Source organism: Pangasianodon hypophthalmus, chromosome 1, assembly GCF_027358585.1.
Source record: "Pangasianodon hypophthalmus isolate fPanHyp1 chromosome 1, fPanHyp1.pri, whole genome shotgun sequence".
Taxonomy (NCBI): Eukaryota; Metazoa; Chordata; class Actinopteri; order Siluriformes; family Pangasiidae; genus Pangasianodon; species Pangasianodon hypophthalmus.
In genome coordinates, this window is record NC_069710.1 from 23657984 (window position 1) to 23683681 (window position 25698).

A 25698-nucleotide genomic window follows, 5' to 3' on the forward strand; every position below is an offset into this window, starting at 1 on the left:
GTTTTTTTTTTGAGTGTTGGGAGGAAACCAGAGAACCCAGAGGAAACCCATGCAGACACAGTGACAACATGCACAGAAATGAACTTAGGACCCTGGAGCCATGAAGCAGCAGCACGACAGGCTCTGTCACCATGTAGCCCAAAAGAGAATACATTTCTGATATATATATATACATACATACATACATACATATATATATATATATATATATATATATATATATATATATATATCCCAGTGAGATGAGCCAGTGGGCTTGACTAAATTTTTCCACATCCAGCAATTCTTCACATTTTATTCATTCATCTTGTCATATCAGATTTACTTATTCACTGAATATTATCCTCTGCTTGTTTCTAAATTCATCTTTTAATGGAAGAGTGGCAGGATCATGTCTACTCAATATCACTGTTCTTTTTAATTCACCATCAGATTATCCAAATGATATGGCATGCTAAGAACATGCTGTAGCTCTGGGTTAAGTGATTGTTAGTAGGAGAGCTTTTTCCTACCACAGTGCAAGCTGGCCAAAGCATCGGGTCACATCCAAGGCAGGGACACACTGCTCAGCTGCTTTGTTTGTTTTTTTAATTAATCAGTCCCTTGACCCACTCTTTACAGCTGTATAGAAGGTGTGAAAGTGTGTGTGGTGCGTACACGTGTCTAGGAGAGCAGTGTGACGGGAGGGAGTGTGTGAATGCACACAGCAGTGTGTTTCGAGCTGAAAGACAGCTGAACATTTTAAAAGCCTGGCTCCATTAATAGTCTCTACCGCCCACAGTCACAATGCAGTACGGCCCTGGTGAACGAGGGAGTTGCGGAGGAGCAGTGGAAGGAGAAGTGGACAGAGGGAACAGGGCCAGGGGACATTAACCTCATGCAAAGTGGAGTGGCTATGGGCTTCTGTCTTTGCTTTTCAGCTCTCATTTTTTGATGTCTCTCCTGTTGCTCTGTGTGTGTGTGTATGTGTGTGTGTGTGTCCTGCCAGATCAGCTTGCTGAGATGACTGATCTCTCATGCCATCAATGTACCCACTGCTGCATCTTTGGCTCTCCATGCTGTCACCTATCCCTGCACGCTATTATCCAGCCAAACAAAACACACTCACGGAAAACGACATGCATTTAGCAATGAAGCTAACACAAAGAGCACTGCAATATCAGCATTATCAGGTTTATATTAGAAGACATGTTCATATCAGATCAGAGCTGATGAAACACACGTGCACAGTCTCATTAATAACCGAGGCACACTGCAGTCAAGACAAGAATTAGCCAAATTTACTCCTTTTCCAGCATTTATCCGAATGAAACACACAGCAGCAAGATTCAGTGCCCTTTAATACCATCTCCACGGATTGCCTCCCCCCGTTCATGCGCCAGTGTGATGAGTTTTTGCTTCACTGCACTGTAGCGCCAACTGACCATCACTCTCTGTGCCTAAACATTTTCAAACAGCCGTATGTTGCACCCATTCTTCTCGGATGCCTTTTTACACAAAATTTATTCCCTGATGCAGAAAAACATTCATGAAAAATTTCCAGAATCAATTTAGCATTTCGAAAGGACTAAGATAATGCCTAATTTGTAGCCAAGAAGCCCCTTCAACATGCCTGCTTGTCTATACAGGACCCGGAACCCATATAATCTGCAGCACTGATTAGAGCCAGAGGTCATTTCTATTTCAAATCCAATGTTCTAAATGGATTGGTGCTTTTATATATTAAAGTAGGGTCCAAAAGTCTGAGAGCACTAGTGAATGCTACCATTCTTCATTCTTTTCTAATTTAATACAACAATTTTTATTACAAATTATATTATTGACAACTACTTGAGGGAAAGTAGAATCTTTGAAATGTTTATATGAATTTCAGAGTTTTTAAGTATTTGCTATTTTTGCTTTAATGATCGTGTGCGCTCGAGCTGGCATGGACTCCACAAGTTTGTGCAAAACCTTATGATCCATTTTAGATCAAATCCATTGGACTGTAGTATGAACACATGGTTCATTAGACGAGATTAGGCAGGAGGAAAATCTGACCCTTTGTACAAAGTAGTTAACATGCTCAATATCACGAATTTGCTTACATTTACATAGACCTAGAAATAGTGCAGAATCTTGAATATTCAATATTCAAGATATTGAACATTTACTTTCTTTGTTTTAAATTTTTTTAAATTCTAAAACCTTCTGTTTATTTCCAATTTTAAATAAATAAAAAAAATCCCAGCTTTTCAGACTTTTGGACCCCACTGTATATTTGGAAGATTTTTTTTTTCACAGAGAGGCATTTAAATGCATTTATACCATAGCACTGTTGAATTCAAATCTGACTGATCAGAAGGTGTTTAATTTTCCATAACCACATGCCTCTGACAATAGTGCTGACTATAATTCAAAAGATAGTTTTATATGAATGCACTAATTTTAATATATTATTGTTTCTATAGTAACAACTCATTCACAGGGACTTGAATGGTAGATGATATACAAAATCCAAAGCTAATAAATAAATGTATTTAAAACATTTTAGCAAAGAAAATAATAACTTATAACTGTTGACATAGTGTGTTCTGTAAGGAACTGCATATTTAACATTTATGGAAGGAGTCATGGGTGTCAGCACTTTGTAACAGTCAGTAGGTTTTCCACCACAGGACAGTCCTCTGTTTGAGCTTTTCAGTTTCTCACAAGCTGCCTTTTTTTCTTAATAACTTCAAGAGCAAGAAAAAAGAGAGACTACACTAAAAACTCTACACACCATTTTACTTTATAACTCACAGTGATCTGTACATTCCTGTTAAAGGTGCAACTAGTAAAACTGGTGTCCCTTCTTCCTTTTCATCTTCATCTGACAAACGTTATATTCCTGAAAAGCATCACTTGCCATGTTTGCTGTGATGTCGCTAACCTACTGTAGTAACCGTTTTGAACTAGGAAGTGGAATTTTACGTGATGAACACAGACGAGCAGAGTGAAACACACTGAAATGTCCCTGTGCTGTTATAGGAAATATAGGCACTCTTGGAGCACCAGTCAACCAATCAAATTAGTGGACTGGAACTAACTGTTGTATTATTAACTAACTGACTAGAACTGTGGCATGTCAGTGATTATCATACACCTGTCATCAATTAAGTGATTCTCATTAACCCCAAATTAAGATCAGCCTCTTCTTCTGTAGGATTTTCTTGACATCTTCTTGGTTTCATCTGATTGTGAAGCCATGGAGGAGTTTACAAAATACTGTACAAAAGTCTTAGGTACATGCAAAGAAATTCTGTAGAGCAAAGATGCCTTCCAAAATAATAAAATTATATGTTTCTACATTTCAAAAATTCTATAAAGAGCAGTAAACAGTAATAAAGGAAACAAAGTCAATATTTGGTGTGATGACCCTTTACTTAAAAAAAAAGAGTAGTCTCAGGTACAGTTTGTGCAGTTTATAAGGAAATGAGCTGTAAGTGATACTGAGCGTCTTGCAGAAGCAGCCACAGTTCTTCTGGAGACTTTGACTGTCGCACTCGCTTCTTATTTTTGCAGCAAAACCCAGCAGCCTTCATTATATTTTCTGTCTGAAATGTCTTCTCTTATGTAATATGCTGCTTTATTTACTGACATACAAACATTTTTCTGTAACATTTAATTTTGAGCTGGAAAACATAATGTTTGGAATTCTAAAATGTTTTTGTACTGAATCAATAATGTAGAAGTCATAAAATAAAAATCTATAACAAAGTTTGTACTAAAAGAAATAGGGTGCCCAAGACTTTTACACAGTACTGTATATTATCTCACTGTTGAAAGGTATCAATCAGATATCTAAAACATTAGATGTACCATGTGACACCATGAAAACAATCATCAACTAGTGGAAAAAATGCTGCATCACAGTGACATTACCAAGAACAGGACAAGACAAAAACTTACCAGGGAGGCTGCCAAGAGACCTAGAGACCATAAAGGAGCTGCATGAATATCTGGCAAATACTGGTCACTGCCTGCATGTGATAACAATCTCTTGTATACTTCACATGTTTGGGCTATGGGGTAGGGTGGCTAAATTTCATGAAAAAAATATCCAAGCCTGCCTAAATCTCCCCACCCCATGTGGCAAAATGTGTTATGGTCTGATGAGAAAAAGATAGAACTTTTTGCACATAATTCTAAAAGAAATGTTTTGCACAAAAACAACATCACTTATCATCTAAAGAGCACCACATCCATGGTGAAACATGGTGGAGGCAGCATGATGCTAAGGTACTGCTTCTCTTCAGCCATGACTGGGACTGTTGACAGCTGAAATGAAGGAAAATTTCACCTTCCAGCATGATAATGACTCAAAGCACAAATACAAGTCAACAAAGGAATGGCTTCAGAAGAAGAAGATCAGTGTTTTGGAATGGACCAGTCAAAGCCCAGATCTAAATCCTATTGAAAACACATGGAATGACTTGAAGAGGGCTGTGCACAGGACATCCATTCCCAATTTGATAGATCTGCAGCATTTTTTGCAAAGAAGAGTGGAATAAAATTGCTAAATCAAGATGTACTAAGTTGGTAGACTCTTACCTAAAAAGCCTTAGTTCTGGATTACAAACAAAAAGTGCTTCAACAAAGTTTTAGTTAAGAGATGTGCATACTTTTACAACAGTTTGTTCTGTCCACTAATTTGATTGGTTGAGTGGTGTACCAAGAGTGCTTATATTTAGTGTAATTGCACTGGGATGTTTCACAGTTTATATCACTCCGCTTGTCCATGTTCGCCACATTAAATTCCACTTCCTAGTTCGAAACAGTTACTAAAGCAGAGTTAGTGACATCATCAGTGGACATGGCAAACAGTCCATTTTTCATGCATACAATGAAATAAAATATGAAATATATGAAAATATGATAGCTCATCAGATGAAGATGAAAAAGAAGAAGGGATGTCAATTTTACCAGATACACCATTAACAGGAATGTACAAATCATTGTGAGCTAGCTAGCCAGCTAAGTGAAGTGCTAGTGTAGCTTCTTGAAGTGAGTGTAGCTTCTTCGGGATCTATTTCTGTTAGCAAAAATAAATAAAACATTTGTCCATATTGTGTCTGAAGTGTAACTTACTCGAAATTTCTTGTTTATAGAACTGTTCTATAAAAGCAGTATCGGTTGTATATAACCAATATCAAAAAAAAAAGAGCAAGAGTGCGGTTATAATGAATTTCGGCATGACTGCCATTAACTATGGCATTCAGTCTGCGGCTTTGCGCCTACACCGAATCACAGCCATGCCGATATTGCTTATTTTTCCTACAGAACCCTTTTAATAAGCTTTTATTGAAAAATAAACAAGAGCCAAGAGGTTTCCATTTGGTTACCGAGGTAAAAGTTAGGGATAGATTTAGGTGTAGGCATAGCATTATTTACAGCTGCATTAATTTTTATGTCTGTGGAAGGTCCTCAAAGGACAGTAACACAAACTTGTGTGTGTGTGTGTGTGTGTGTCTGCACATCCTGGGGTGACTCTTTGTAGATAGTGACATCTGGAGCATATTAAAGAGAAGACAGGACCATCTCTCTTTCTCTCTCTCTCTCTCTCTCTCTCTCTATTTCTCTTGCTAAGCCACACACACAGAATTTTCAGAGAGTTAAAATCACTTTATGGGGTACACCATTGTCTTTTACTCTGTCCTTGCACTCTTTTAAGTACCTATAAGTCAGTATGAGTATGTGTGTATGGTGTATATGTGTGTCTAAAGCCACTCCATCCAGTAAAGGTGTTAGAGGAAAACACTTCACTAGTCACATAACAGAACTATTAACCTTGTATCCTCGCCTCAAGCATGACGGACTAATCAAGCATGAACTAAAGCAAAGTGTGTTAACACGTCTGGAAGGCAAGAAAAAAGGCACACACACACACAATTCACCGAGAACAGAAAACATTAGCCTTTCGCAAGCACGCCTGCACTTGAGTGAGAATGAGAGCAAGTCTGAGCACTCAAGTGAACGCAGCTCTGACACCAAGAGAGACACAGAGTCACTAATGTAGGACCCCCATTCAGACTATCAACACCCAGCCGAGAGAGAGAGAGAGAGAGAGAGAGAGAGAGAGGGAGAGAGAGAGAATAATAACACAGTTTAATCATGGTAATTCACTCTTCTATTAGCATCAGCAACATAAAAATGAAAGCTGGCAGGAGGTACTTAAGAGATAATAGAAGTAAAGAGAGCGACTTTTGAACATGGAGTCCATCTACCTAAATCTCTCTCTGTCTCTCTCCTCTCTGTCCACGTGTCACAGCTTTCAAAACAAAGTGACTCTTCTTTTCTCTCCCACATCAATAATAGAACTTAGTGTAGCCTTGTGTTTAAACTCTGACAGTGGCCTTCTGTCACTTTAGCGATTAATAATACACACACAAAAGAGGGGGACCGAGAGTGAGGGAGAGAAAGAATAGGGTGTGTGTGCGGGTGTGTATCAGAAGCATATGAATGACCTGTTGGTGCAGTGCATTACTGTTGCACTTCAGTGGGCTTTTTGCCTACAGAGCAATTTATGCCTCCATCAGCACTGAAAGTTTCCTCCATGCACTCTGTCTGAATAGTGACAGGATGAGTATAAGAAGTTTTTTTTTTTTTTTTTACCAGTGTGACTGCACTCCAAACATGTGTATGGACTATAGAGGTGAAGTTTTTGGGGGTGTTGCTCAAATTACAGGAACATTCCAACAATCTTTTTAGAAAAAAATACGTCTTTTATGCAATTATACAGTGTTATAAAGTGACACTGGTGATATATGACACAAAAATGACCTCCCATCAGCTTCCAGTGGGCATAGAACAGCAAAGCAATGTGTCTTTTAGAACAGAACACAATTGTCTTATAACTTTAAAATGTGGATTTTAACTTGATTATGTGGACTACTTTACCACTCTGTCCTTATCTGAATGTCACTGGTCCTCATCCACTACACAGATTTAATGATCTTGAAATAAATATTTATTCACACCCACTCTAATGCCCTGTAAAAGCATATAGGAGCACGTAGGCAGCATATATTATTTTGAAAGCATAGGGCTCACAAAAACATCACAAAATGATTAAAGCCTCTGAATTGCATTAAAAAAAAAAAAAAATATATATATATATATATATATATATATATATATATATATATATATATATATATATATATATATATTGAGGACTAATTCCTTCATTTGTTCTTTAAAGGTTTATTGGATAGTTAAGCAACCTTAGCTTCTTAAATGGATTCTACGGAACCTTTTCTGAAAGTGAAACACTGTTATATGGTTCTACATAGAACCTTTACAGGTTCTCTCAGAAGAATAACTGTGAGGGAATTTCTAGAATTTTCTAGAGTGTAGTATCAGTACTGTATCTGTTCATTTACAGGGGCAGTGGTACAGTATTAGTGTATCTCTTGTTTAAAGGAATACTTCAGTATTATAGGCTACCTTAAAAAATACTGTGAAATATTTTTTACATATAAATAACATATAAGCAACACGAGGTTGGAATGTTTATTGTTTAATGTTATACATTCCTGGGGCCAGAATGGCCTGGGACAGTGATGAGGAGCTGGTGGTGTAGATATGGAAAGTTTCAGATAATGCATTCAGAGAGTGAATGCATTTGTTTCTGAGACTGTGAAATCATTTTACTGCATTTTATAGGGTTGACACTGATGGAGAGACAACCAGCAGAAACAGTTCTGTAATATTTCGCTTGCAGCTTCATTTCAGCGAATGGCAGAGCCTGTTTTCTAAATGGGATAGTTCTTTTCAAAGTGCTTTTGTTCAGTGAAATTCTCCAGCCTGCTCTGTTTGGAAATTCAAATTCTTGCCTTCCATCTTGGGATTCATACATTTCCAAAAAGACTATTCCTGAACTCAGATGAATGATGGTACCCTCACTACTAAACATTTTGGTCATGTTTTGACGGCTAACGTTATTGGCCCAAAGCAAGCTGTGCCTTTTCAGTTAAATTAAGTTACAATGCTGGCAGGGAAAATTAGTGCACTGCTTAACATGAGTGGGCCTTAAAACATTTTAGAGATGAGCATGTTCAAGAAGAGATACAGAAATATTAATTAAGGAAAAATATTTGTAAAAATCCTTCATTCAAACAACAAAATGACAATTAAACAGAGAAAGAGCGCCTTCCAAGCATGGTGTGTGCTAAATCCTCATCACCGAGAGCTGCTCTTGATGTATTATATTAGCCAGAACACACATCACCGGGTTTGGGTGTGGGAGAGTTGAAGCCTGTCCAAATCCTCTATACAGCTATCAAATCTCTGCACTGTGGTAATTCTGTTAAAGTCAGCATTGGGAGAAAGAGTTCATATGGTGTTGTGGGATGCACAGCACAATCCAGCCCTAGCCATCTTTAGAGTGGCTTTTACACCACCTCTGGCAGTGAGGAGAGATGAAAAACAATTTTAAAAATGGAGTGAAAATGAAATAAATACTTTTCTGACACAGTTCCATGTGTTAAATTCACGTCCCAGAGAGTCAGTGCTGTTTATTGAATATACTAAATAAAATCAATGTGTGAGCTGTACAATTATGTTGGTAAGCGCAACACACTCATGCATTTTAGGGAGATGTCAGATAGCAATTAAGACATCTACAGTCCACCAGTTTTGTCATATTAACGGAGGGGGTTACATTTTATCTTATAAAAGCAGACCTAGCCTTCCTACTTTAGTAAATGTCCAGTACTTTATCAGCTGTCACCTCCGTATCACTGAGCTCAGTGTATAGCTAGTTGGATAGCAGCTTCTAAACAGAAACAGGGAAAATGCATGATTCTGATTATTTAAACCTGTTCCTCACCATAGCAGCTAGCTTCAATAAATGAATAAGAGACACTTTTATGTATTTGACATTTGAGAGGTTAAATATGGAATGGTAATTATGACTTTGTTGACCTGGTTGTTGAACATCCATACAGCGCAATTACTGCACAAAACTTGTTATTTGACACATATATAATCATCTGAATTGTATGTGTGTGTTATGTTGACCACCCTTGAATAAGCATTTGGAAATGTCAGAATATTTCAAATGCCCCTCGATTACCCTCACCCCCACTCACACTAGGTTGCATAGAGTGAAACAATAGGGATCACTGGGGTCTGGCACAATCATGATTCAAACCCGGGAGTAAAGGCTGAGCCATAAGAATAGGACAACACTCTGGTAAGGACTTAAACTGATCACCTAAGACACAGTAAAATTTTCATAATCATATACAGTGGTGTACTCTCATTAAATACAGTATTTTGGAAGTCAGGTGTGTTGTTATAACATTAGTGTTTAGTGGCTGGTTGTGTAGCCCTAAGCAGCTGCTCAGTTTGCTTATGCATAGGAGTGGCCCTGGAGAGTGGTGTGTTTATGTCTGTCTAGCCACAAAAACTCTGTCTCTCTCTCCAGCTTATTGTAAGGGAGTCAGTTAAAACTTGCAGCGCACCCTTTTGGCATTTTCATTTGGCACATTGTTACCAATATTTTGGCAATGGCACATTGTTTTGCTTTTGTACTGACTTTTGTTGTGACGTGCAAAAATGCAGAAGCTATCCACAACGGTGTATTGTGTACAGAGCAGTAAAATACTCCCAAGTTATAAGATGTACTAGTGTCCTGTTCTTTATCAGTTCTCAAATAAATAGTCCATTTTGGAATCAATGGGAGGTCATTTCTGCACTGTGTTTTATTCTAAAATCAAGCTCTGAGAAAATCATGGTTTTTTTTTGTTTGTTAGTTTTTTGAGGTTTAACACTGAAATATTCCTATAATCCGGGGCAAAAAAAACAAAACAAAAGGCCAAGTGCAAAATGGCAAAATATTAAGCTTTTAATGCTTTTAACAACAAATCACTGGTCATGAAATCAGCAAGAATTAATAAAAAAAAAGGAACTTAGTATGAGATAGCTTTTCCCTTTGATTTCTTTAAATATTTAAGCCTTGTGGCCCTCGATGGGCTGCATCAGGTGTGGCAGATAACCAAATAATGACTAATCTTTTAAGAAAAACATCCCAGGAGATATTTTTGGAAAATTTTGTACACTCAGACATGTGTTAGTTAGAATTTTACACCGAACATTTTAACCATTAACATGATTTTACCTTTGCGTACAAGAAGACTATATATAGTCAGGTCCATAAATATTGGGACATCGACACAATTCTAACATTTTTGGCTCTATACACCACCACAATGGATTTCAAATGAAACGAACAAGATGTGCTTTAACTGCAGACTGTCAGCTTTAATTTGAGGGTATTTACATCCAAATCAGGTGAACGGTGTAGGAATTACAACAGTTTGCATATGTGCCTCCCACTTGTTAAGGGACCAAAAGTAATGGGACAGAATAATAATCATAAATCAAACTTTCACTTTTTAATACTTGGTTGCAAATCCTTTGCAGTCAATTACAGCCCGAAGTCTGGAACGCATAGACATCACCAGACGCTGGGTTTCATCCCTGGTGATGCTCTGCCAGGCCTCTACTGCAACTGTCTTCAGTTCCTGCTAGTTTTTGGGGCATTTTCCCTTCAGTTTTGTCTTCAGCAAGTGAAATGCATGCTCAATCGGATTCAGGTCAGGTGATTGACTTGCCCATTGCATAACAGTCCACTTCTTTCCCTTCAAAACCTCTTTGGTTGCTTTTGCAATGTGCTTTGGGTCATTGTCCATCTGCACTGTAAAGCGCCGTCCAATGAGTTCTGAAGCATTTGGTTGAATATGAGCAGATAATATTGCCCGAAACACTTCAGAAGTCATCCTGCTGCTTTTGTCAGCAGTCACATCATCAATAAATACAAGAGAACCAGTTCCATTGGCAGCCATACATGCCCACGCCATGACACTACTACCACCATGCTTCACTGATGAGGTGGTATGCTTAGGATCATGAGCAGTTCCGTTCCTTCTCCATACTCTTCTCTTCCCATCACTCTGGTACAAGTTGATCTTGGTCTCATCTGTCTGTAGGATGTTGTTCCAGAACTGTGAAGGCTTTTTTAGATGTCGTTTGGCAAACTCTAATCTGGCCTTCCTGTTTTTGAGGCTCACCAATGGTTTACATCTTGTGGTGAACCCTCTGTATTCACTCTGGTGAAGTCTTGTCTTGATTGTTGACTTTGACACACATACACCTACCTCCTAGTGCTCTTGATCTGGCCAACTGTTGTGAAGGGTGTTTTCTTCACCAGGGAAAGAATTCTTCGGTCATCCACCACAGTTGTTTTCCGTTGTCTTCCGGGTCTTTTGGTGTTGCTGAGCTCACCGGTGCATTCCTTCTTTTTAAGAATGTTCCAAACAGTTGTTTTGGCCACGCCTAATGTTTTTGCTATCTCTCTGATGGGTTTGTTTTGTTTTTTCAGCCTAATGATGGCTTGCTTCACTGATAGTGACAGCTCTTTGGATCTCACCTTGAGAGTTGACAGCAACAGATTCCAAATGCAAATAGCACACTTGAAATGAACTCTGGACCTTTTGTCGGCTCATTGTAATTGGGATAATGAGGGAATAACACACACCTGGCCATGGAACAGCTGAGAAGCCAATTGTCCCATTACTTTTGGTCCCTTAACAAGTGGGAGGCACATATATAAACTGTTGTAATTCCTACACCGTTCACCTGATTTGGATGTAAATACACTCAAATTAAAGCTGACAGTCTGCAGTTAAAGCACATCTTGTTCATTTCATTTGAAATCCATTGTGGTGGTGTATAGAGCCAAAAATGTTAGAATTGTGTCAATGTCCCAATATTTATGGACCTGACTGTAAGTGAATTTCCCTGTTTCTAGCTTTTCCCCAAACAAACAGTTCACTGCAGCAAAAGTAAACGAGCAAATGGTGGCACAGGAGCTCTCAGGAGTGCATTTGTTTAATTCTCGCTAATCATTTCTAATGATTTGTTGTTAAGACCATTAAAAGCTTAATATTTCCCATTTTGGGCTTGGCCTATTTTTTCTGCTCAGGAGTATATATAAAACCTCTAGTAAAAAAGCAAGATCATCATCAACTCTCCATATTTACTGCAGGCAAGGTTATATGAATTTATGCTGAGGGATTTAGCTGATTAAATCAAAGGCACGCACACAGCATGACTTGCAAATCCATATTTACCAGAAGCCCTGCAGCTGAACAATGCTGTTCCATAAATTCAAATAGTTCTGGTATAATGGAGTCTGACACAAACATGAGTGTAAGAAAATTGTAGAAGCAGGTGGCAAAGTTTTAGATCGTGCTTGCCAATTCTGCAAGTCTCAGATCTGGCTCTCGGCAACCTCCAGATGGACTGAACATATTTTAGCTATGAGCTGAAAAACCTTTACTGAAGCGTGGCCCCACTGAACCTACTGAAACTCGTGCCCAACCTCCATCCTAAAATTCACATTGCTCTCAGTGTTGCACTGCCCTTTCCAGCAGCTTTAAGGGTGATTGGAGAAATATAGCTGTTTCACAAGAGTCTGAAATATCTACAGGATGATTTCCTGGACAGAAGTTAAAGCATTATAAAACTAGCACCTGTCCTTTCCTTTTAAGAGTAAAAGTAAAAGTCTGTCATTTCTTTCTATCACATAACCATATATGGGTTACAAATCTTGATCTTATCCTTAGATTAAATATACTGAAACTATTCACAAACTATTAATTTGGTAAATCCGGATATCATACTAAGAGTCATGATAGCTGGGGTGAGAGAGTTGAGCTAATCCCTTAGTACTTGTTAGAGATTTTAAATCATTTTAGGTGATCTAGTCATTAAAATTGCTATATCCAGCTAAGCCCCTTAGATTTAGAAGGGTCAAGTGTAGTTGTGGAACATGCCACTTTAATTGGTGATTTGATGTCTAATATGTCAATCAAAAATCTCACATACTTTGGTGTACAATTGGGTTGATATCTGGTGATTGTGAAGGCCATAGCATATGATTTACAGTTACATTTTTATACTCATTAAATCATTCAATGACCCCCTCATGTGCTGTGGCTGGGAACCTTGTCATCCTGGAAGAGACCAGTCTCATCAAATATTTTATCAGAGGCTAAAGGTGATCAGTCACTATAACTTTTTTATAGTTTTGCAGTGATGCTCCTGTCGAAGGGGACAAGTGGACCCAAACTTTCCCAGCACAATGTCCCACGGGCATAACAGAGACAATGTTTGTCACTTTCTGTATCTACCATATTTCAGCATGTGTAGGCTGTTTAGCAAGATTTCATAGCTAACCTGGGTAGCTAACAAGCTAATTTTAGTTACCACACTCTATAACAATAACAAACGAGTAGTTAACACCAACTAGCATGTGAGACATTTCCGGAACACTGAAAAAGCATGAGACAACATACTGATGACTAAGCAATAAGTAACAGTGAACTCCAATATGTCATTATAGACCTGGACAATCTGCATAGATGGCTAACATTGTTATTATATATTGTGCATATGTAGCTTCTATTTAGTTCGATCTTTGATGTACCACAAAATAGTCCTTAAAGGTTAGGTTGCTTGACAGGAAGTTTCTGCAGTGAGAAACGAATATGTTCAGGTTAGATTAATATTGAACTGTGCAAGGGACTAAATTAAAACAAGATCCAAATGGAAATTATAATCTTTTACATTAAAACTTACTGAAATTATTTAGATCTAATTAAGGTTAAATGTTTATTGCACAATTGCTATTGTTGATGTGATGACAAAAGAAATTCCATAAAAACATGCTAACAGATGGATTCTGTCAGTCTCTGTACTTGTTGTAGTGCTGCTGAATTGAAGCTAAAGCAGAGCTTGAACTTGCTCATCACTCAGTTTTATGCTTTGGTAGCTTCTCTAAACTAGCATCCCCTCTCAGGTTTTTAATCATTGCATGGATGGGACTGTATGCACAGGGCAAGCAGCGTTTAAAAGGCTGCTTTACATGACCAGTCCTGTAGAGGAGCAACTACTCAACCCTCAAGTGAAAAAATATGTTGCTTTAAAGAAACATGAAACATCAAAGTTTTATATAGTGAATTGCAGAAATAATTCATTTGTAAACAATTTGACAGGTTTCTTATATAAAATAACCTCTCTTTCATTCTCTCTGTCACTTTCTAATGGTCTCTCTTAAATATGTAATATCAGAGAACGTGTAATATACTGTGCATGCACTCACTGGCCACTTTAAAAGGAACGCCTGTACACCTGCTCATTCATGCAATTATTCAATGAGCCAATCATGTGTCAGCCTTCATGTCAGATCGAACCAGTCTGGGTATTTTCCTCTGACCTCTCACATCAACAAGACATTTCCACCTGCAGAACCATGCTATGGTCACTGAGAGCACATTTTTCCCCATTCTGATGTTCGATGTGAACATTAATTGAAGCTCTTTGACCTGTATCTGCATGATTTTATGCACTGCACTGCTGTAACATGATTAGCTGATTGGATAATTGCATGAATGATCAGGTGTACAGATGTTCCTATTAAAGTGGCATGTGAGCGTACATAGAACGGTTTACTGTATAGATTATGTATGTGTTTTTGTTAATTTGTCTGTATGTGTCAGTGTATATTGGTTGGCATTTCTGTAGCAGATTTATATATTTATAAATCTTGTGAACATATATATACATATATACATATATATATTTATAAATCTTTCTGTATTAATAAAGGAGAGTTTTCTACTTTTGAACTTACATTTTATGAACATTTTTCTTTCTCTCTCTGAGTGATGCTGCTGGACACCACTGAATCCACTTCTGAACTTGGCTGGACAACTTATCCTGATACTGGGGTGAGTCCTGTAATCAGTGTATGTGTGTGTGTGTGTGTATGTGTGTGTATGTGTGTGTTTGTGTGCATTCTATGATTTCGAGTCCTAAAATGAGTGACTCACTCTTGAAAGGTTAAAGCCATTTTGCAAATTCTTTCTACAATTAGTGGCGTATAGCATAAGCGTTCTCATAACTTCAACCTAGCACTTTTATGCTTCAAATTCTGGGTCAGGTAAAAATGACTAAAAAGCATTTTCATTGAATTAACATTATCTTGTTAAAGGAAAGGCTTGTCTATGTGTGCATTTAGTAGGGTGCCGTGATCCATAATGATCATTGCCTCTGAAATTTTGTCCTATTTATCTAATCGGGAATTGATGGGATCTGAGCCAAAAATCCCTAAATAAAGGAATACTATGCATGTACAGTATATGTATGTACAGTACGTGTGTATGGCACGTGTGTGTGTGTAGCTGGTGGGAACACTGAGGAAACCCCGGCTTTTTCACTGGTATTAACAGCTCTCATTGTGACTGAGATCTGCTGATGTGACCCGGGGCTCAGAAAGAGCAAGGGAGGAATAAAGAAGTGGGGAGAGAGACATGAGTTTATTATTAACCTTGATTACTCACAGGCTCTTCAGTCTTTCCTCTCTAAGGGATCTCTCTTTCTTCTCTCCGTCTCTCTCTCCTTCTGGTTGAGTTGCAGTATGTTACACTGGTGATGCCAATAGACCAGTCAGATATGCTGCCTTCATGCCCTGGAGCATCTTAGTGACTGAACTACAGATGAGCACACTACTCATCTGTCTCTCTGTCTCTCTTTCTCTCGCTCATATTGATCCATCACTCTCATATGATTATATAGTGACACGTACTACATACTCCACATACAGCATCAAGTCTTTTCTTTGCTTCTCTTTTCTTCCTCTAATCCTTTTTTCTTGCCTGTTCTCTTCCCGTCTCTTTTGTTGTTTGTTCTGCAGCCTGTTAATCTATCCATCTGTGCTTTTATATAATCCCCTCCTCGATTCTCTCACCCCCCTCTCAATCTGCCTACTTGTTTTTTAACACCCGTTCTCCCATTCTAGCTGCCAGTCTCTGTCTCCTCATCCCCTCTTCTGTCCCTCAACATTCATTTGAATCAATCACACATCTCTGTCTTGTTGGCATCCCTCTCTCTTCCATTTGTCCGTCCTTTTATCCTTCTCTCATGTGGCAGTTGTTCCCTGTCTCTGCGTGACCATGTCTGTGTGAGAGTTGTCCTGGTATATTTTAGATTTGGTATATTTTCTGGGAATTTCAGATCAGATTATATCACTTTGAGAGGGGCTCAAGTTGAGTTATCTTTCCAAACAAGTCTGTTAAATTTCTACCCAAGAAAATTGATTTTTATATGATCATAATCATTTATGGTGATACATAAACCACCCTTACAACAACAAAGCTTGTCTTTCTCACTGCATTTCCCTTCTCATTCACTTTATTCATTATCTATTTTCTATCTGTGTTTACATGTGAGGAAATCAATAATAGTGAGTGTTTGGGCCCTATTTTCACAAGCATGACACAAAATAATCTGTTATAAGAAATGGGAATGGATTAAAGTTAAGAAAAATACTGTTTTTGTCAAATGAGGCAGTTATTCTATGATCACACTATATGGTTTGAACATGTATTGTTTGATTTATCTTACATACAAGGCTTGTAGTAGCAAGTTAACTGTACTAGCTACATACACTCACCAGAGGCCCCAATGAGCTCTGCTACTTCCTTCCAAGCTTTATTTTTCCTTATAAAGTCTCTATACACATTTAATGAGAGGTCATATATGATAAGATGAAACCACAGTTATCAGTTTTTCTTCCATTTTTGCACATCAAACATATGTAAATGAGAACTAATTGCAGGTAGGAAGGGTCAGATTGGGGAAGTGAAGAAATGTTGGACCAAACATGCCATAAGACTGGTCCAAGTTTTGTCATACACTATTTGCATAGAACTGAGAGAGTCTAAATAAACTTGTCATATTGTTGCTTGTCACTGTAGCTGAAAATGCATGTGTACATAGAAAATAACTAATTATTTAATATAATTATTAATATAAAAGCAATCTTGGGTCAAACTGGGTTGAAAATTACATTGTGTTTGAAGATTTCAAATGTCATCACTTCCCCTGTTAAATGGCTCCACCCACATCAGCTAAGATGTTCATTTCCAACCATGAAAATTAACTCAAACTGGGAAAAATGTCTTAAATCCAACCATATTAGTAATACACTGTCATTATGGCACTATGTTACACTTGTACATGCATAAAATTAGAGCCCTGTGATTTTAATGAAAGTGAAATTTTACTCTCCTTTTCAATCCATCCATTCCTGTTTTTAGTGGGATGAAGTGAGTGTGCTTGACGACAAGGGCAAGCTTATCCGCACCTTTGAGGTGTGCAACGTCAATCAAAACCAGCGTCTCCATGACAACTGGTTGGCCACTCCCTTCCTATACAGCCATTCAGCTCCTCGGATCTTTGTCACGCTACGCTTTTCCGTACGTGACTGCACCAGTCTGCGCTCACCCTCACCGACCTGCAGGGAGACACTCACACTCTACTACAGGCAGGCCGACTCTCAGAGAGAACTGGAGAGAACCTGGAGTGCAGAGGTGAGAGCCACCGGACTACATTTCCTAAACATTGTGGATACAAATCAAGATGAATTCTGATCAGTGAATGACATATGGGGTTATTGGTTTTTGCCACAGAAAAGCCTGTTGAGTATCATCAGATAATGAACCTCAGGCTTAAGTAGGCCGAATGCACACTCACACACAGTCAATTGCCACTTTATAAGATACACCTACACTCAGTGCTCGAATTGACACAGTTGGAAGGAGGAGAGGTATGATTTTAAATTGGTATCCCATTTATTTTTCACACAAAACACAAAACAGACCACAGAAATCTGTCTTGTTTTGCCAGACAGACCACTATTTAAAATATAAAAATTCGTATAATCTAAATTTTATGTTTTTATCAGCTATACCTAACATAAATGTAGGTGTACTTTGTCGGTGCACCTGACTTTAGCTGATACGATGCTGTGTTCAGTTTATCAACCACACCTCTCTACCCCATCAGATGAGAAGGACCACTTCAGGAGCACCAGTGGGCGGTTAACTATTGACAGCACAGTTGTGACACTAACATGGCGATGGCAGCTTTGTATGTGTGTGGCACCAGTACAAATGCTAGAAATTTGAAACACCTCACTGTTACTGCTATGTTGAGAACAATCCACCAACGTAAAACTACAAAGTGCACTTATATGGTGGATGTACCCGATAAAAAGGACAATTGAGTAAGTTAGTGCTTCCTAAATTGCATTCCTTTTTCGTTATTCTGTGGCTAAAACTGGCATCTCTGAGTATTAGAAAACGTGTTGTTTTTGGCATGTTGTTCTGCACACCCACACACACTGACATACAACAACTCTCAGCCTGGCGTAGAGTCTTTCTGTGTGAGTTTCAGCCAAGAATAAGAGTGATCCAAGGGGGGTTGTTGTCTGGATAGTTTAATCTCCGTGCTTTTCTGATGTTTGTAAAATTGTATGAACTTTATTTCCCATTACATATTAGCTAGGGGACAGACCCGCTGAGATCGTCCCTCTTTTCTCTCCTCTTATGCATTTCTTGTTTGAGAACATCCCATGGGTCAAAGGGAAAGGAGTTTGAGATGTGTTAACACTTCCAGATAGTTTGAGGGGAGACCGAAAATCAGACTCTTAAATTCTTTGCCATATTTTAGTGACATACAAGTGACTAGCCTCATGACATGTTTGCAGTTTGAAGGGATGAGAGACAGCTATTGACAAATCTCTGATTTTGGCACTTTTAATGACTTATGACAATGCCTGACAATACCTAAATAACTGAGAATTTTGGACCTTTCTATATGAGAGGGCAATGTTTACTGTTACAACTACAGTGTAACATGCAGAGATTAAAAGCAACTCATGCTTATTAAGGGCAATCCATGAATGGTTATCAGAGGTCTAAGTGGGGGGGGGCTCAGAGCACAAGCAGACAGCAATAATCCATAGTCTTTTTTTAAATTTATATATATAAATATATATAAATTGACAGGAGAGAGAAAGTATGCTATCCCTCTCACCCTGACACGGCCAATTTTGTTCTCTTGGCTCCCGGCCACAGATGGCTATGGCATCATCAATAGATTGAGAGATCAATGGAGTGAACACTTTTCTGTTGTGCCAATCTGGAGCCTAACAATCCATAATCTTAAAACCAGGAAAACAGGTAAGGGTCGAAACAAGGAAACGCTACACATGGACTTAAGGCACTAAGGACTCACTTAATGGATTTAATAACCGGAATGCACATTAAGACTTTGTGATGAGACAAAAAAAACAGTAGAGTATAAATAGACAACTGAACACTAAACAGGTATACACCATCAGATAACACACCAATGACAGGACAGGGGTGGAGACAGGACTATAACAGAAACAAAAGCACACTGCAATGTACACAAAAGTGCACAATGTAAACCCAAAACAAAACAACATGAAATAGCACTTGTCTCGGAACCACACACCACACGGCGAGAAGGAAAGTGTGACATACAGCATCTGCTGTATAAGAACCAAACAGCAGACTCCTGAATGGTCAAATCTGATGAATTTATTGACAAACTATTAAACATGGCTATCTTACTCAGACACCTCTTCAAGCCAAGTCAAATTTTGACAGCTTGACCAAGTGAATTTAAAAAAAAAACATAAGATCAACAAGTCTGAAAGTCTAATTTTCACAAGATTGGAAGTTTGAATTTTAACAATGGCATTGTCACCTGAGGTCAGGTCTAAGGACTGGGTGGGAGGAATGTCCTTTCTCTCTAACCTGTCAATCACAGCATGTGCTAGCTTGAGCCACAGTGTGGAAAAAATGTAGTGGCTGGTTTCATATGTCTCAAAAGAAACTTATTATAGGCTTTGCTCTACTTGGTTGCTGTTGTGCAACTAGCGAATGTGTGGAAATATGCAATGACTAAAGGTAATGAGGTAAAATCGGGTCAGAATTGAGGGAAGGTAGAAGTGAAGTGACTTGTGGCCAAGTATGGTGACCCATACTAGGGATTTGTGCTCTGCATTTAACCCATCCAAGTGCACATTTAACACACACAGTAGTGAACACACACCCAGAGCAGTGGGCAGCCTTTTTTTTTTTTGCTGTGGCGCCCGGGGAGCAGTTGGGGGTTCGGTGCCTTGCTCAAGGGTCTCACCTCAGTCGTGGTATTGAGGGTGGGAGAGAGCGCTGGTCATTTACTCCCCCACCTACAATCCCTGCCGGACCTGAGACTCGAACCCACAACCTTCAGATTCACCTTCGGGTTGCAAGTCCGACTCTCTATCCATTAGGCCACGGCCCGACTCTCTATCCATTAGGCCACGACTGCCTAGTCGTAAGTAAGTAGTAAGTAAGTAGTAACAGTAGTAGTAGTAACAGATTATTTTTATTGAAGTAGAGAAGATTATTTCTTGGCTCATAGCATGTCTCCTAGTCCATATGATCAAATTAGCTACACCTTTCTTTTATTTAACTATTTGAATACTAATATATAACTAAATTGCTAGTGATATAATTATTAAATTAAATGTATCATTTATTCACTAATTACCACAAATGCAACACCCCATCAAGTGCAGGCAACTAGAACACTGAATCATGCACTGATGTTTGTGGTTTTAAGTCAGAAACTTCCTATTTGATAATTCAGTTATGCAATTAAATTCATTTAGTTTTATTGCTTTGAATTTAAGGGGTGGTTATGGTTTCTTTGTTACAATGTGAGAAGCACGTTGAGATGTATTTGTCAGCAATTCAGTCTGAGTCAGTGTGCTGGTGTGTTCTCCCAGGAACTGAGAAAGCACTACATGTAATATTCACTCCAGGCGCATACATAGTGGTAAGGAGGTATGATCTCTCGATGGGGATTCACCAAGCATGCATACCAGGGCCAGAGCAGACGAAGGCCACAGAATTAACAAAAGAGACAGCGTATGTCTGCTGAACTTCCTAATCCAATTGTTCACCTTAAACTTGGGTTTCATTCTGTAGAATTATACTTCACTGAAAACTTAACATGCTTAGAGGCTGTTTTTCTTTTTTCTTTTTTTTTTATGGATTGCCTTTTTTGATTGACAGTCCTGCAGTTTGCTAAGTTTGGACATAGTTCATGGGCTATGGCATTCCACAGAGTTCAGCTCTTAAGTCACTGTATTTTGGAGCTACATTTTTAAAAGTTGATGCCCAGGGAGTCTCAGCAAAATGTGTGGTTTAATGTAGCTGTCCTACAAAAATTTAAAATGCAAATGAAAGCCCAGCATTATGAGAGGGGATCTGGAGAGTGATAGTCTGGGATTTGGACTCCAGGTTCCTGCACTGAGATGCAGAACTCAATTTTATTTTGGCACATCCCTTGATACCTTTAATACACTCTCCAAATATTATGCTTGCATGCTTTCTATTCTTGCTCTTGCTCTCTCAGGATCAGCTAATGCAGTTAACACATTTATGTGCTAATCTCTGTTGCTGTGCTGTAGACTTACTAATATTCCTTTCTGCACCAGTTTCAGAGTTCATTAACAGGAACAGAATGTCTATATTGCAGTGACCAGATCCATCACACTCTGGAAATAAAGTTTTATTTTTATTAAACAATAGAGCCTCAAACTTTTGCTAGTTTTCATAACTACAGCTGAGGTGGCAGAACCAATTCTGACCTACACGCATACACAGCCCATACAAGTAACTGAAAACACACGAACAGGGTGAACTAAGAAAGTACTAAGAAAGAACTTAGAACTATGAAAATTGAAACGCTTAATATCCTGAAACATTTAATAACACAATAAGCCCAGGCCTTAAAGCTAACACAGAACAAAATGTTGAAAACAACATCCATAACACTCAACAGTAAATCAATTTGAAGTTCCTCAGGGCCATATGCAATGGAACCTAACATTAAAATACACATGTTTTGAAGACAGGAATTAAGTAAGGAAATAAGTCTCACTTATCCTTTGAATTATGTATATGAATACTGGCAAGGAACAAAGAATCAAAGAAAATCAACAAAGAAAATCACAAAAACATTTGGAGTGGGGCGACATGCTGGTGCAGTGGGTAGTGATTAGCTAGAAGCAATTGCTCCTAGGTGTGAACAAGTGTGTGAATCCCTGCAATGTGTGCATGATGCCCTGCAATGGACTGGTGTCCAAACCAGGGTGTATTCCCACCTCACACCTAGTGTTCCTGGGATAGGCTCCAGATCCACTGCAACCCTGAGCAGGATAAAATAGGTACTGGATGTGAATGAATGAACATTTTGAGGCACAATGATGATTACTTGCATTTTTGCCAAACTGCATTTTAATCCAGTACAATCGTGTACTCTCTGGTGTGTGCTCAACTCTAAACGACTCTCTCTCTCTCTCTGTCTTTCTTTCTCTGTAGCCTTCCAGTGGAGAGACCAGAGAGGGTTGGGTGAAGATAGACACCATCGCAGCAGACAAGAGCTTTAGCCGTGTGGAGCCGAGTCTTCCACACCAGTACAAACCAGACCGGATGCGCCGCATCAACGTCAAGACCCGCAGCTTTGCCCCCCTCACACGTCGCGGGTACTATGGCAACTCCCTTTGACCTTTTCACGGTCACCTTCATATCGCTGTATGATCCAATGCTGATATGTGATTGGTCACTGCTCCGAGATTAAATTAAACTCTGTGTGGTTCAGCTGGCTCTGTGTGCCTGCACAGCCAAAGCAATTCAACTGAGTAAATATCAGTGCATTCCAGTGCTAATATTTGCAGGAATAAAGTATGGATGGAGAGAAAACAGACAACAGGAATTAGTCAGTCCACATCAGCTTGTATTCTTCAGCTCTGAATGACAGATAAGCATGCAGTGCATGACATTTTTTCACCTTCTTTCATCCCCCTCTCTCCCACTTTCTCTGTCTCTCAGATTTGTGCTGGCTATAGTAGACAGTGGAGCATGTGTGTCACTCATGGGTGTGTCCATATTTTACCGCCGCTGTCCAGCAACAACTCTGTACATGGCCTCCTATGTGGCCACGCCCTCAGGGGCAGAGCCTACAGCTCTGGTGCCAGTTACTGGGACTTGCGTACCTCACAGCCAATCACAGGGCGGGACGGCACCCCGGATGCACTGTAATGCGGAGGGTGAATGGATGGTGCCTGTAGGAGGGTGCACTTGTGATGCAGGATATGAACCAAATCATAATGGCTCTGCCTGTATTGGTGAGTATAATAATGTTTTACTGAGATAGTTTTAACCTCTTTAGTCCTACGACAAGGTCTTTAAATTTATGTCTAAGTTGCAGGACTATTTACATTTACATTCATTCAGCTGGCAGATGCTTTTATCCAAAGTGATTTACGTCATACATTCCAAGTATACAGCTGAGAGTTAAGGTTGTTCAATGGCCATCAGTTTCTCTCAGTCAGCACTGGGATTCTGAACTCATATTATTTACTGTATATCACTAACACAGAACCTCAACCACTGAGCCATCACTGCCTCTAAGATATGCCTGTCTGTACAATCACTGAACCAACCAATCTCCTGTCATTCTGAAAGTATTCCAATTGAAAATTTGCCTCCAGTGCCGACAACATCCGTCTGTGGTTTTCATACCTCTGAACAAGACACTTCAACTGGACTCAAAAATTAATCTAATAAAAACTGGTTAAAAACTGATATATACAAAACACTAATGCAGGCACAAGGACAAACCAAGTCAAGGTAACCAAGATGCACAAGCGTAATACACATACTCAACTCTGTAAACTATTGTACATTTCTGGGAATTTTACTCTTAACTCGAACTGTTTCTTTTTCTCCACATCAGTAGAGCGTAAGTGTGTTGTATGTCTTCGTTGTGTCAGTGTGGCTCTGAATCAATAGTCCATGCGCCCTCCTGTCACTGTAATTATAATCTCCGCTTGACAGACAGAGAAGATGGTGTGTATGTGTGTGTATGTGTGTTATTACAGCGGACAGTGCGTGTAGAGGGAATGAGTTGCACAGATTTGTTTACAGACAAAAGAGACCATCTGCAGCACCCAATGTTCTTTTATGGTGTGTGTATCTGTGTGTGCATGTGCCAATCTGTAAATGTGTGTGTCAATGCACTGTAAGTTTGTGTGTGTCTGTGTGGTAAAGTGTACATTTTTGTGTCACTGCACAATACACATGTGAGCATCAGAATGGCTTTTAGTGAATGTGCACATGTAGAATTCATGTGTGTGTGTGTCACTCTCGGCCTTGACCACTGTATAGAACTCTGTGCGAGGAGGCAGTTGATGTGAGTGTTCTCGTTTGTGCAAGAGCTGCTTTGTGTGGCACACAGAGAGAGAGAGAAAATTAGAGAGAGAGAGAGAGAGAGAGAGGAGTGGAGCTCTTGAGATGAAATGAAGGAGAAGCAGCAACAAGTGCTCTTCCTCCCATAGGGCCAGCAACAAAGGGTGGAGCTTAATTCCTGGGGTGATGGCGAACATATCTTGGAGAGAAGAGGAAAGAAGAAAAAGAGCAAGAGAGCAAAGGAAAAGAGCGGGGCGTGACACATTTAGGTCACGTTGATGTATTGGCCACTCGACTATGAACAAGTGACAGAAAGTGCAGGGGAAGGGGTTCACATACAGTGAGTGGACACAAGTTAATGACATAAGACTTAAGCTAGCATAAATCCATGCAAAGTTTGATAAAAGCTATGGGAAAGACTGAGGTTGTGCATGGTGTAAACACCCTGGGGGGTATTTCAAGTCGTGAACATGACAACATGACATTAAATTCACAGTGAGTAACAAGGTCCTGAAATTTTAACTCTGCAAGCTTTTCCATGTCGAGGGAGCGGAAATCATATTTGCCCTTCTCAGTCCATACTCAAGGAACACTCATAAGCACAGTGTTCTGAGATCATAAATCATAAGTTGCATGTCTTCTTGACATTAAATACGCAAATACCAACTTTTCTAAATGTTTCAGGATCTCTTCATTACTCTCTGTCTCTCTCTTTCACATTCTGCCCATTCACTCTGCAACAATTCTAAAAATGCAAAAATGTACACACATGCGCATTTATGTTGAATAACACGTACAGGCACAGAGAAGCAGAGATGTTTGTGGATCAGATGATCACGTGTTGGGCAGGCACACAAAAACATGCACATGCACATTTGGGCAGAGTAAATGCACATGCTCTCTCTCTCTCTCTCTCTCTCTATCAGATGATTACATTTTAGTAATTGCAAAACTCCTTTAGTCCTGTTCTGCACTGCACGTAGAAATGCCATATATAATCACAGTGAATCATATAATATAGATTTACATATAGATTCCTACATTTTTCTCATGCTAAATTATAAAGCATGATGTTCTCTGTTCAGCTTCATTCAGGTGATATGTAAGGTGTTTTTGACAAAGCGCGCAATGAATATACATAATGAACTTAATGATATAATAGTATCATTCATGGAATCTGACTCTAAAGCAGCAGAATATCTATAGTAAATGTGGACTACTTCTTTGCCTTTTTCGTATTGAAAGAGAAAATATAAGCTTGTTTCTGGAATCCGAATCCGGGTTTGCCATCCTTGTTTTGAGTTTTAGTCATGTGATCACTATCCAGCTCAGTCTGCTGGATGATGGGATTTGTTGTCAAGGTAGTGAGCACATACAGAAAGACAGCGTCCAACTTGCTCTAATCGCAACATCACCCTCTGTTGCATAACAATACAAGATTAAGTAAGGAATAATACATGTCAGGGTGTGCTCTTATAGTAGTATAGTCTTTTAT

The 25698-nt window shown here is 39.0% G+C and overlaps 1 protein-coding gene across 1 annotated transcript in view; it reads left to right on the forward strand.

The window, feature by feature from the left end:
* Positions 1–25698, forward strand: part of ephb6 (eph receptor B6) — a 55793-nt gene that overhangs the window by 4612 nt on the left and 25483 nt on the right. Inside the window, exons 2-5 of the mRNA XM_026939882.3 lie at positions 14755–14819; positions 17190–17462; positions 22335–22498; positions 22845–23140. Of these exons, the coding sequence (XP_026795683.2) occupies positions 14755–14819; positions 17190–17462; positions 22335–22498; positions 22845–23140 (798 nt within the window). The remainder of the gene's footprint in view (positions 1–14754; positions 14820–17189; positions 17463–22334; positions 22499–22844; positions 23141–25698) is intronic.